Below are 14,439 nucleotides of genomic sequence, written 5' to 3'. Positions count from 1 at the left end.
CTAGTGTTGGTTTTAGCCAACTAGTCCTCAAAAGAAATTCAGGTACAGAGTAGTCAAATTTTTCAGTTTCTCAAGAGTATATGAAAATCAGTACTTTTATAAGGAATCTCCTAATTTTTAATATTGCCTTTAAATTCTTTTTCTAACCAGTTGAAATAAATCTTGCTTGCTGACCACATTACCCCCAGAAGACACCAATTTATAAACTCTGTCTTCAGACTCTACTCATCTTGTACTCTGCCTACAAATATACAAAGTGCCCCCTAAACCGAAAGCAACCAAACATACACAACTTGACATTGCCAAGGTTTGATTCCTGTTTCCCTTTCCAGCCATGGCCAAAGCTTTAAACAAAATACTTTAACCATTCCTGCATTTCCCTGACACCCATCCCTTTTTAATTTCCAGACATTGTTTCAAGTATATTTCAACATGCAGTGAGTGCCTTTGCTGCAATGCATTCTTACTCTAAAGATGAGTGTAGTACATTTTTCCTTCAACTGGCTTATAATCTACATTATATGTAGGTGTGGTCCAAGAAGTGAGTAGGTAGAAACCCAGACAAACAGATCAGCAGCTTATCCTCCTAACCACTAACTTACTCTTACAAAATCTGCGTTAATATCAAATCATTTAATAATCAACATTTTGCCAGTACTAGAAAAATGCAATGGTATTACTATGTAAAGTATGGTTGTTCTCTTGAACTTTTAAAAAGAGTTCTGATTTACTGAAATGCTCTGATTTAAACATACCAACCAACACAGCAATGTAACTACAGAGAAAAATGATCTTGCTTCCTCCATAATTAGAAAGGTCTGGGCCTAAATTTCTTACTAGTAACAGGATTATAATTGAAGAAAATAAGATATAATGGGTATATGTAGGCAATGAGTTTGATTTCAAGAGCTTATTTCAGCTAAAATGCCAAAATCTTACAAAGAATAAACCAGTACTCTAATAAGCTCACTTTCTGATTTTTACCTATTTACGATATAATTATTGAGAATTTTATTACAGGAATTCACATAGAAATACTCATTCATAGAGTTAGTCAAATTTACTTATAATTGTCAGCAAAATAGGAGTTGAATAGACTCTGTTTTTATCTAGTGTGAGAAAACACAAGCTCAGTATGAAGACTCAATAGGGAAGTTAAAGATAATTCTCAAAATGTGTCCATCCTGAATAATAGAGCGAAGTATGTTAAATGTTAGTATTCTATTGATATTTAGTATTGAATTGAAAATTTAGCATTCTATTGAATATTTGTACTTAATATTGAATATCTATTAGTTTGAAGATGGTATATTCAAAACTCACATATTCATCCTTAAATTTCTGACTGTATAAAGATTTCAGTTTTATGATTTCACATCCTTCAATGAGCCACATTAAGTAGAATTGATTCACCCTTTTATTAAAGTATTCATACTTAAACTATAAATCAAGCATTCATTATAAGTTTGCCAAGCCCAACATATTTGAGAACATGATGTGAAATTTATTATGCCTTATTAGAGAAACTCACCTTATTTCCAGGACCAAAGAGGAATTGATTTTCCAACCTTCTAGAGAGTGCTGGAAGATTGATGAGCCAGCCTTTCGAATGATTTTATCAGAACTATTGACAAGCGACCGACTCAAACACAGTTCACCATCTCTGAAACAAAACAAAAATGCCAGCTTTGTGAAAGTAAGAAGCATTTTGTCGAAGCAGCATAATTGATCTTTTGATTTAGATTACTGGTGACAAATTGTAGGTACAACTTTTTCTAGATGTTAGAATAAGAGGTATGACATGATGAAAGGTATTATAAGGATTAAGTGAGTACGACTTCATCAGGACAATCATTTTCACTTATTCTTTTTGAAATAAAATCATTTTCATGTAAAGAAAAGGGCTTTGTGGTATTTAAAGAAAAAAGTTCTCATCAAAGTTCTGTTCCCCTTTAGTCCCTCCATCCCCACTATGTCTAGACAATAGAGACAGGATGTTTGGCCAATTCTCCTGCATCTGTATAATCGTGACTCCCAAGATTGTAATTTGATTTTCGCAGAAGGCATAGAGACATAGTGGGAGGAGCTTTTGTTTGGGAGCAAGAAGACCTTGGAATATCAGTTGATCTGGGCAGGGGTGATTCTACCACTTGCTAACCTTTATGTCCTTGGACGATGTTCTCTTTCTAGGTTACACTGGCCTTCCCTCACTTTGAAAATTGCAATAACATTATCTAATATGCAATGACTTTGTGAGGATTAAGTGGGACTCTGTATGTGAAAGTAATTTATAAAGCACTATCGAAGTGCTAATTTCTAAAATTACCTTGGGTCTCAACACATCCCCAGGAGACATTTTCCTGATAGTTGTTGGTGGTGGGGAAACAAAGATTGTAGTGAGGAGAAAACTCATTTCATAGACATTATTATTGGTATTTTCCACCACATAAAAAAATAAACTGTGCTACCCCTCCAGTCAATAGTGTCAGGCAAGTATATCATGTGGCATGGTGGTAGCAGCGGTGCTAGTGGTAGTGATAATGGTGACAGATACCTATGATAGCATTTATGCCACTAGGACATTTACAGCTCAACCAGTTCATTATTCAATAAACTATTTTCTTGGCACTTTATAGATGTAAAGCTCGACTCAAAGAATCAAAAAGCCTTCTGTTTACGGCATAGCTCTTCAATATCTACATTTATTCCTTTACGTTACCTCTTAACTTTTTAGAATCTCAAAAACATAGTTAAGAAGTGGCATGACTATTTGCTCAGTCACAAAGTCTAAATCTGTGTTTATTATGTAGGCAATCCTCTCCTACTATCAATGGAAACATGCCTGTGTAACAGCTGTTAGATGAATTCTGTAATTGGAGGCTTACAGTTTGTTATTTTGGTTTGCATTCTTTTTTAAACATGTTGTTCAAATTTGAAGCAACTCAAAGCATCATATGCAACTACTCCCTGTGAAATTTAGAACTCCATAAAAGTTAATATTTTAAATTATCCTACTGATGAAAATGATACATTTATATTTCTATGCACAGCTAATGATAATCACTTTATGGAGGTCATTTAGGATGCAAGGAAACACAGGATGCAATTTACTACTCAGTGTCCCAGAAGTCAATTTTTATATTACATATCTAATGATAATAACTATATATGAATGAAAGTGTGGATATACATGGAAGTTAACCTTCACAATTTTCGAGATGTGCCTTCAAAAGTATGGGCACAAACTCTCACCATTTCTAGGGGTAGGGATCTTTCTGGTCTTCATGTTGTTAATAACTGGCCTGTCAATATCTTTTCCTAACCACAGACTGCTATGATGATAATAATTATTTTCACCACCCCATAAACTTTTATATGAGAAGTAAAAATATACATGGGCTGGCATTTTTAAATCTCTGTGGAAGATTGCAGTACTGACATGTAGATTTATATACATTTTTACATGGCTGAATGATTGCTATGATGTACTTAGTTGTATGGAGTCTTTCCAGAACCTCTAAGGTTAAAAAACAGAGGTTTAAAAGTTTAGATCAATTTTATATTAATGAAATACTACCATATTACTCTGCTTTGAATTATTTTCATTGAACTGCTGATGAGCCAAATTCTGGACTTTTAGCACTGGAAATAACTTTGAATGAAAATAACTACAACTAGTCACACTTCTTGACGTCAATGGAATTCATGTGTGAGAAGGCCAGGCTTAGTGCAATCTTAGGTCTGGAGCAAATTTCTTTGTATAAAGTTAAATGGGTCCCAAGGGATTCTTCACTTGTGACCTTGGTAGTGTTCTGTCTTAGAAAGGGCTTTTCCTTCCCGTGAATGCAAGGCATGAAGGATGTTGCCACCCCCTACTAGTTTCTCATTCCAGATCAGACTCAGTTGCTAAACAGCTGCACTGACAACATTCCTCGCATAGGGCTATATACAGGAAGATGCAATACCACAAAAGAGAAAATTACAAAACATATCAAGGAAATAATACAGCATAAAGCAATATATATTATAAAGTATTCCTGCTTATATGGAACTAAGACAAACCCACTTAGATCCGATACTATGTGATACTAATAACAGAAACTAATCATTAGTTATGTTACTAGCATTTACAGATATTTTTCTCTTTGAGATATGAGTTGCTAGGCATATCCCTACGATGTGTTCTATTAGCTCTGCAGTACATAACAAACATGATTAATTTTGTTTCATAAAATTAGGTCTCAAAAGCCCTGCATTCAACCCCACGGAAATCTCTTCATAACTTGGCTTTGGAATGAATGTGTTCCCTTTGGATTACTTTACATTTCCTCCTTTATATAAGATTTTAGAAGTCATTTAAAAGACGAGAACTTGCCTCAAACTAAACCTGAACACAACCAGCAGGAAATTTTGTGTCTTCATTACCTAAGTGTCAAACAACAAAAAATAGAGATAGGATGTACTACCTTAACTGACTGCTTATGACTTTTAGTAGAATTCTACACGTCAATATGAAGTAAAATGCAGATTCTGAGTTTTCAGATTTACAGCAATGCGTTCTACCCTAGAAGACACTGGAACTATCTTTGCTGACAATGGTGATACTCTAAGTGGGAATGTTATATCAACTGTCAATTCTATCATGAGTTTCAGAACTAATTCTGGTGATCATTTAGTGAGCAACCTAATGTACACAAGTTAAAAAGGAGATCTCTAGATGAAAGAAAAGTAAGTTAAAAGTCTCATTTTTGATCAACTAGGAAAATAGTATGTGGCAAGTTTTAAGGAGTAACAATGAAAACAAAAGTTTGTATGATATGAAAGCTTGTGTGACAATTTTCAAATACATTCTCTCATTAAATGAGCATATCCACATCTTTTTATCTGTAGGATCCTTAAGTTAACACACTTCCAATTATACCGAAAGAGCACACACAGAGCCAGTGAAATCATGGGCCAACTGTGAAGCACGTGCCATTTTCCCATTAAGAAAAAATGTCAGTCAGGAACAGACCACTTCATACCCCAATGCCCTTTGCGTTAAACTTTATTAACTAGTCATCATACCAGGCAATTCACAGGTTTGCATGGAAGGAAATAGCAGTTTTAAATGTGTAAGAATTACTTGACCTATTCTCTAATAAATTCCTTATGAAATAGGTGCTGCTAGTATTCCTCTGGAGCTATGAGAATGTGGATGGTTGGCAGGGAAGTTGTACTGGTGTGCTCTCTTTTTCCTTCTGCGTGGAATTCTGCTCGATATTGTATACAAGAAGAGTAATGGCGCACAGACTCTAGAGGGGACTCCAGTTAAGAGAGGGGCAGGTCGCATAGATAAAGAAACTGCCTGCCCATTGCAAAATGGTGGCAGTAAGGCTAAACATGCATCTAGGAGGATGTTCTAAGATACAAGGACTATGCAAGGCCCTTAACTGAATCTACAGCCCACACGCAAGGCACGCAGTGCCCCCCAAAGGTCAGAGACTGCCTCTCTTACCTCACTTTTGATTACTGGCCTGGGCTCTGGGGCCAAACCGCCTCTCTAGTTGACTCATCTCAAAGCTAGTACCTCCACGTGGCTTGGTTAGAAAGAGAGTCAATGAGACGATTAGATCTTTTGATGAGTCAACTCCTCCACCAGAGGCTCTATTTGCGAGTTGAAACGAAATCACAAACTAGTATCACAAGCTTTTCCACTGAACGTTTCATCCCAAGGGAAAAGGGAAAGAGCGCTCAGGGGGACCAGCTGTCCTTCTCGCATTGCTCCGGGCGGCGTCTGTTTCCCAGTCTCAGGGAGGAGTCGGCGCGGCCACAGCAGCCAGGACGCTGCGGGGCACCGGCGGAAGCGCGACGCCGGCAGCGGGCTCTCTGCCTCGCCGCGCGTGGCTGTAATTGCGGGGTTTAATAAAGGAGGAGGAGCCTGGTTGCCGGCTGAGCAGCAAAAGTCATTTTTTTAAGGGGCCTGATTCCTGCAATAAAGGCTTCCTCCTGTCTCCTCACTCATTCCTCCATCCTCGCTGCCAGCTCTCGGGGAGGAGGGGACAGAACCGGGGCGCACCTCTCTTGCTGTCTGATTAACTCAGGCGCTCGCCCCGCGCTGTCTCGGAGCAGCCGGGAAGAACCCGCAGCTCATCCTGACCAGGGTGCGAGCGAAAGCCACCCGGGCCAGCGCCACTGTCACCGCCACCGCCACCGCCGTGCCCGCGCCGCCTCCTCCTTCTCGACGCTGCGCAGCGCCCCCCGGCCGCCGGCGTCCAGGAAAGGAGGAATGTCGCCAGTGAAACGTGGGGCGTCCCGGCTCTGTTATTCCCCCCCCGAGGGACTGGGGGTGCGCAGCTCCGTCTTGCCCTCCCTGAGGTTTAGGGAAGGCTGGGAGGGCGTCTGGGCAGCTGGCGGCACCTCCTCTCGCTCGCCCCGCCCACTCCTGCTCTCCAGGGTCCCGAGCCGGGGCCCGAACCCTCAGAGCCCTGGCCGGGTTCGGCCGCTTTGTCTGGGCTCAGGCTCATCTTTGGAGCCCACCAGCCCGGAAGGGAACAAAGAGCCTCGACCCCCACGCCCCAGCCTCCGCCTCTCCCCCACGCGCCGGTTCATCACCTTCCTAAAGACCCCTTTGTCTGCCTGGGAATCACAGGTCTGGCGGGGATGCCCACACCCCTGCCCCAAGTCCTTCTTTTCTGACAATTGAACTGGGCTGCATTTTCAACGCACCCACTCCCTGTGTAAAGAACCTCATACAGTTTGGCATTTTTCCCCCAGAATAGACCATTTATAGATTTAGTGATGCATAACGAACATCAAGCCCATTCCTTATTAGCTTTTTCATTCTCTTCCCGTCCCTTTCGACTGTATTTCTGCTTAGTTTTCTCTAACATAGCAATTCCTTCTGTAAGGCTAAGACTGTATCGTGCTCACTTAAATGCTCATTACTTAGGGAGGAGCAGGAATATTAAGAAATGGAGTGCATGAAGTTTGTGTGTGTGTGCTACAACAGCAGTCCTATGCCACACACACACACACACACACACACACACACACTACACACACACAGAAGCAAAGGTCTCCCTTCGTTTTAATAAACATCAGGGAAAATAAAAACCAGACGGGCATCTCTGCCAGTGTGGAGTTTCCAACAGCGCACGCCTCCGGATGAGGGAGGATTTCGGAAACAGGACTTTGAACAGAGTTGACAACCAGGTTCACATCCTCAGAAAACGCTTCCAAGCTCTGTAAGCAACACAGAGTTGCAGCCACCTCCTGGGTAAACTTCAAAGACACGGAGGCCGGGGGGAGGGAGGAAGGAAGTGCGATATTTAGAGAACTTCGTGGGGCCGGGCGGGGAGAGACTGAACTCATCTAGACAAACTAAAGAAAGAGCAGAAATATAGTCTGTGCGAAGCAACAGTACCCAGTTTCTAAAACTGTAACCATGACGCCCATCCGTTTAACCCACGAAACAGCAAATGAGGAAGTATCCTTGGTTGTACTGGAGTTACTAATTCAAATTAAAATGCATACATCTACCGACGCCTAAGAAGAGTAAAGAACAGAAGAGATACATTTCCTGCTTTCTGGGCTTTACTTCAGCCTTTCAGAAAGCCAGCTTTCTCTAGTGCCTCCGTGCAGTGATAAGGCAGAGAAAGAAGGGCAATCAGATGGTGAATATCAAGAGAACTCGCTTGAGTTCTGCCCACGGATTAAAAGGACAAGGGCACACATTCTTTGTTGACACTTCTGCAGTGACTTCTCCTTTGGCGTGCGAGCCCCGGCGCCAACACAACCGTCACTACCACCGCACAGGGCAAGTTGAACTCCTACTGAAAACACGCTGTAGAGAAGCACACACACCACAACAACAGCCTTTGTTATTTAATTCATGAGACTAAACACACACAAGCTCATACGAACACACATACTATCCCAGCCCTCACTCTATCATGTTCAGATTTCATTTATGGCTTGACTTTTTGTCATATCCTGAAATTAAGCTGTGCATTTACCCGATGAGTTGCGTCTCCTGGTGCTCCTCAGTTCTTGCTATTTCTTTTGTCTTATAAAAGATCAGGAGCAGACTTATCGTGCAGATTGTCCACCTCTTCCTAATGGAGCGCATCTTGGGTGCCCGGAAAAGTCCTGGTTGCCCCTGCTCCCTCACCTTCTCTTGGTGAGGCTCCGTTTTGAGGAGATACAGTCGACGGGAGGATTCTGTAAAATGCGAGGAGAGCTTGAAGCCGGGATCTCAGGAGCAGGTCGCAAGGGTCCTCTGCGGCCGAGCTCGCGCTGGTCCTCCAGCGCTGCCCTGCGCTCTCCCTCGCCTTTCGCGCCAGCTCTGCCCGGACACTCCGCGCCGCCTCCCTGGGGCTCAGGTTTCTTTGCAGATGAGACACCTTGTGCCTTGGAGGTGGCGGCCGCTTCTGCAGCTGGGTTGGGGGCGTCACTGGCCCTTCCCTTTTTCTAGCAGGGAAATGATGAGCAAAACCAGCCAATCACCGGACTGAGGAGGCGGAGGCTGCTGTTTCCTTGCTTTGCTGGCGGCTGCTTGGAGAGTAACGTTGCCGGCGCTGCCTGCGCTGGAGCCGAGAGAGGAAGCTCACAAGCTCACCGTCGTGCACACACTCACACACACACTCGCACGCCCCAGCGCTCAACACCCTAGGGAGAGCGCAGCGTGCTAGGAGGAAGTCAGGTCGCCCTCCCTGGACACCAAGGCATCAGCTCTCCTGGCCAGGGGAGCGCCGAGATTGCCCGCATCAGCGGAGAGGGCATCTCAACTGGGGACAGATTAGAGAAGCGTCCTGCTCAAGAGATGCTTCGGTTAGAGCTGGGGGCGGGTTACAAGACGGGTAGCTTCTTTCAAGCGCTTTGCTAAACATACATACACTCGCGCACACACGCACATACACGCGCACATAGGCGCGCACACGCATACGCATGCCCTCCCAAGTAGAGTGAATGGGGAAGGAAGAGGAGGATGTTTTGTACACAGCTCAATCTGGAAAGTACAAATACACACATGAACCGGTTAGTCGATACTCAGGGAGGGTGGTGGATGACTACCCTGGCTTAGGATCCTGCGGGAAACAAGTGATGACAGAGGTGTCATTAGGAACTTCATGGATATTTATGTGACGCTTTCATTGCCACTTGGAAACTCCTCACGTGGAAGTCAAAGAAACTCCAATCCCACTTAAACTTCACTGCGGAGAAACAGGATTCTGCGAAAAGCAGCCACCAAGAACCTCCTTTTTAAATACACCCATACCCACGCGAAGGAAGGAAGGAAGGAGGGAAAGGAGGAAAGAAGGAAAGAAGGAATGAGAGAGAGAGAGAGAGGAAGAGAGAGAGAAGAAAGGAAGAAAGAAAGAAAAGAAAGAAAGAAAGAAAGGAGAAAGAAAGAAAGAAAGAAAGAAGAAAGAAAGAAAAAGAAAGAAAAAGAAAGAAGGAAAGAAAGAAAGAAAGAAAGGAGAAAGAAAGAAAGAAGAAAGAAAGAAGAAAGAAAGAAAGAAAGGAGAAAGAAAGAAAGAAAGAAAGAAAGAAAGAAAAAGAAAGAAAGAAAGAAAGAGAAAACAAAGAAAGAGAAAGGAGGAAGAAAGCAAGAAAGGAAGAAGGAAGCAAAAGAGGAAAGAATGAAAGGCAAACTCTTTTCCAAATAGTCTCAATGATGGGTATTTAACCTCTGACTTTCACATCCTCCTCCCCTCTACTGTTTGCCTTATGTCTATTGTATTGTGTGGCAGGGACACTTTTCTAGACCTGGTTTAGAGTCTTCAGTCTGAGTACTCCTCCTCGGTCGTTTGGTCCCCGCCCTCACCTGGAGAGAAGCTTGCTGCTCTGATTGTATCACGCCTTGGTTTGGCTCCTCACCGCGGGGCTGGTGGGGATGGGTCAGAAGGCAACTCCAGCGTGAGACAGTATCTGGGAGCCGCAGTCAACCACTCTTCACCACTGGGGTTTACACCTCCTCAAGCCCGAAAGTGGTGAGGCCCACCACCAGTCCTCCACCAGAGAGGGACAAAAGGGAGAGTTCTGAGTTACCCTTCCCCTAACAGCTAACGTTAACAGCCAGGACATTTGCTTAAAAACCCGGGGACCCCGCCAAGGTTTGCCCTTCTTCGCCTAGGGTTTGAGAAGTTAAGAACCTCTCATTTCTCCAGCCTCATATTCACAGCAGAGCGAACTAGGGGACAGGGTCTAAAATGCTCAAAGGAGCAAGTAATTATGAGCCTTTATTGACACTACAAGTGGCCCCCTGGGAGCCTTTCTAGTTTATTGATGTCTAGGCAAATCCAGCCTGCATTAATGCATCTCTATCACACTGAGTTCTCAACTAGCAGAAACTGCAAGAATAAAACAGCTTCTTATTTAAGTTACAAGGGAACTGGGCCAGGGAGCGGACAAGGCATGGTTAGGATGCTAAATTCTCTAGCTTAACTTTTGATTTTTAAACTGTAAACAAATATATTTTGTATTTTAAATAAAACACCACTTGCTGATGACGATGAAGTAATATGCATTACTTCATAAGTTCATCCAACATTTCTTGAACAATTACTATGGGCTAGGCAATGTGTGAGAGCATGAGAAAACAGAGATGAATAAAAGATAGCATCTAACCAGGCAAAGTTCACTCACTCAGAGGCGACAAACTGTAAAAGAAATGTTGCAATATGGAACCATAAACTAACAGTAGCAATTTGAAGTGCGTATGTGGTATGTAGGTAAGCTAACGGGTAGAAGCAGATGGAGTGTTTAAGTCATTTGGGAGCAAGGAGGGTGAGCTTCCTGGGGGAGGACACGCTTAAATTGGGGTCTGCAAAGTTAAGGAGTAAGCCTGGTAGAGGGAGGGTAGGACATTGCAAGCAGAGGAAAGAGTCTGTGTGACTTCAGAGAGGAACAAAAGGAAGTATTTCAGTACTGTTAGAACAGGAAGTGGAAAGCGAGAGCGGTGGGACATAAGCTTTCAGTGTGGTCATAATGTTCTATAGCTCCACAGTGTCAACCATCTTCTCTAATGGGAAAGTTGCAACAAGAAAATCTTTGAGAGGAAAGTGTGTCTAATTCACGTATTAAGCTTTAAGTTAAAATAGGGGAAACTATTCACTTGGCTCAAACAAAACAAAACAAAACAAACCCAACAACAACAAAACTAAAGCACACCAAGAACTAGTTATGGGAACACGTAGGACAAATTTAAATGTCTAAAAGAGAAAAAACAAGCTCTCCAATTGTATAATGCTGCTGTTTCTGAATTCTTTAAGAATAGTGCATTTTATATCGAGATGAACACTTCTGATGACTGGTAGTGGTTCAATGAGACTCAAGAGATTCCCTTCCCATATTTGGACAACTTTGTATTTAGAGTGTAATTTAGTGACATTTGTTTAATATTATTAGATTCATGAAATATGCATTCATAACAAATTGCCAAGTAAAAAAAATATATATGTATAGGCCAACACTTAGGCCAAATTGAGGACAGTATGGTTCTTCTCACTGTGCAGTTAGGTACAAGAAGTATAAATATCCGGAAAGGAGTCTTGTCCATGCAAGAGTCTTTTGGACTCACCTCCTTCCATTCAAATGCCCATTTTGATGATCCTGAGAAATTAAAGTTGTTCCTAAATTTCCATTCTATCTTTGGACTGAATGTTCCTCAATAAAGATAACTCATTTGTCTTTATTCAGCACAATTCTGCAATTACACAGTACCCTATGAATAAATAATGCAAGTAATGGCAGCTGGTTTTAAAATGCTACTTTATCCTTTAACTTAATGTAAATCATGTTTTAATTGCTGGCAGTGCCCTCAACTTTAGCTGGAAAGAAATGGAAACACTTGGAGTCTCATAGAGGGTTTTAATGGCCCATGACTTTTATTTAAAAGACTGTATTTAGAGCGGTTTTGGGATTACAGCAATATTGAGCAGAAAGTACAGAGACTTCTCATATAGCCTCACTTTCAAGCGTGCACAGCCTCCCCCACTTCAACATCCCACACCACAGCAGTACATTTGTTAAAATCAATGAAATTACATTGACGTATTGTTGTCACCCTCAGTCCATAGCTTACATTAGGGTTCACTTTTGGTATTGTACATTCTGTGCACTTTGACAGATGTATAATGGCACATATCCACCAATTTCACTGCCCTAAAAATCCCCTGTGCTCTGGCTATTCATGCCCCTCCCTTCACCCCAGCCTGAGGCAACCACTCATCTTTTTATTGTCTCCACAGTTTTGCCTTTCCTAGAAGTCATATAGTTGGAATTATAGAACACGTAGCTCTTTCATATTGGCTTCTTTTACTCAGTAATAAGCTTTAAAGATTTCTCCATATTTTTTCATGGCTTGAAAGCTCATTTCCTTTCAGCACTGAATAATAGTCCATTGTCTGGATATACCGCAGTTTATCCGAATACTTACTGAAGGACATCTTGGTTCCTTCCAAGTTTTGGCAATCATAAAGCTACTATAAGTATCCATCTGCAGGTTTGTGTGTGGACATAAGTTCTCAACTCATTTGAGTAAATACCAAGGGGAGCAGTTACTGGGAAGATTGATGTTAAGACTATGGTTAACTTTGTGAAAAACCTGAACTGTCTTCCAAATGGCTGTACTATTTTCCATCCCGCCAGCAATGAATAAGAGTTCCTGTTGCTCCACTTTCTCACCAGCATTTGGTGTTTTAGGTGACCGTTCCAATAGGTGTGTAGAGGTGTCTGATTGTTTTCTTAGTTTGCATTTTCCTGATAACATATGTGTGGAACATCTTTTCGTATGCTTATTTGCCATCTTTATATCTTCTATGGTGAGATGCTTTCAGATCTTTTGCCCATTGTTAATTTGGTTGTTTGTTTTCTTACCACTGCGTTTAAGAGTTCTTTTGTGTATTTTGAACAGCAGTCCTTTATCATATATGTCTTTTGCAAATACTTTCTTACAGTCTGTGGCTTGTCTTCTTATTCTCTTGACAATGTCTACACAGAGCAGAATTTTTTAATTTTAAGTCCAGTTTATTCATGTATTCAAGGATTCAATTATTTCTTACATTGATTATGCCTTTTACGTTGGATCTAAAAAGTCATCACTGAACCCAAGTTTGTCTAGATTTCTTCATGTGTTATCTTCTAGGAGTTTTATAGTTTCCCATTTTATACATATATAAATATTCACATGTGGATGTCTACTTGTTTCAGCACCATTTGTTGAAAAGGTTATCTTTTCTGCACTGTGTTGCCTTTGCTCCTTTGTCAAAAATCAGTTGAATACACTTGTGTGCATCTATTTATTTCTGGGCATTTGATCTGTTCCATTGATCTATTTGTGCATTCTTTCACCAGTATCACATTGTCTTGATTATTGTAGCTTTATAGGAAGTCTTAAAGTCAGGTAATGTCAGTCCACCAATTTTGTTCTCTTTCAATATCGTGTTGGCTATTTTGGGTCTTTTGTCTTTCCATATAAACTTTAGAATCAGTTTGTCAATATTCTCAAAATAATTTGCTGGGATTTTGAGTGAAATTGCATTGAATCTGTAGATCAAGTTGGGGAGGGTTGACTCTTGACAATATTAAGTCTTCCTATCCATGAACATTGAATTATTTCTTCATTTATTTAGTTCTTCTTTGATTCCTTTCATTAGATTTGGTAGTTTTCCCTATATAGATCTTCTATGTATTTAGTTAGATTTGTACATACGTGCTTCATTTTTTGAATGCTCAAACAATTTTGTTTTAATTCCAAATACCAATTGTTTCTTGCTAGTACTCATGACATTTTCATAATGAGAATGTTGGTGTATTAGTAAAGAATCTCCAGAGAAACTGAACCAAAAAGAAGTGTGTTTATAGATAAGAAACAGATTTATTTTAAGGAATTGATCATGTGATTGTGGACGCTTGGCAGTTTCCAACTCTACAGAGTAAGCTGGCAGACTGGAGACCTGGGAAAGGGAAGAGTCGATGTTGCAACTCAAGTCTGAGGACATTTGGAGACAGACATCCTTTTTCCTTGGGGAAGCTCAGGCTCTTTTTTGGAGTTAAGGCCTTCAGCTTATTGGATGAGGCCCACCCACATTATGGAAGATAATCTGCTTTACCTCCAGTTTATTGATTTAAAATTGATTTCATCTAAAAAACATCTTCACAGCAACATCTAGACTGGTGTTTGACCAAACACCTGGGTACCGTGGCCTAACCAAGTTGGTACATAATCATCACAGCTTAGCTGGTTGACGTTCTTGTTAACGACCTTAGAACATAGTGAAAATTATTAATGCGAAGACTTTCACCTATGAATCAATGGTCAGGAAAAGCAAGAAGCATATTAATGAGAAAATTCAGCTGTTCGCCACCAGGCAACTCAATCTCTTTTATCTTTTTCTGGACAAAATATCCAGTTTTTAAAATTTTACTTTAAACTAATTCATTTTGCCCATGTAA

The 14,439-nt window shown here is 41.3% G+C and overlaps 1 protein-coding gene across 1 annotated transcript in view; it reads right to left on the bottom strand.

Annotated features, from left to right (window-relative positions):
• ST8SIA4 (ST8 alpha-N-acetyl-neuraminide alpha-2,8-sialyltransferase 4) overlaps window positions 1–8,406 on the bottom strand; it is a 93,214-nt gene extending 84,808 nt beyond the window's left edge. The window contains exons 1-2 of the mRNA XM_046665275.1: window positions 7,998–8,406; window positions 1,532–1,663 (exon numbers count right to left, since the gene is read on the bottom strand). Coding sequence (XP_046521231.1) covers window positions 1,532–1,663; window positions 7,998–8,110 — 245 coding nt within the window. The 5' untranslated portion in view covers window positions 8,111–8,406. The remainder of the gene's footprint in view (window positions 1–1,531; window positions 1,664–7,997) is intronic.
• Between the last annotated feature and the right edge of the window lie 6,033 nt (window positions 8,407–14,439).

The sequence above is a fragment of the Equus quagga genome, chromosome 7, assembly GCF_021613505.1.
Source record: "Equus quagga isolate Etosha38 chromosome 7, UCLA_HA_Equagga_1.0, whole genome shotgun sequence".
In the NCBI taxonomy this organism is placed as follows: Eukaryota; Metazoa; Chordata; class Mammalia; order Perissodactyla; family Equidae; genus Equus; species Equus quagga.
This window is presented reverse-complemented; position numbering and strand designations above follow the sequence as displayed.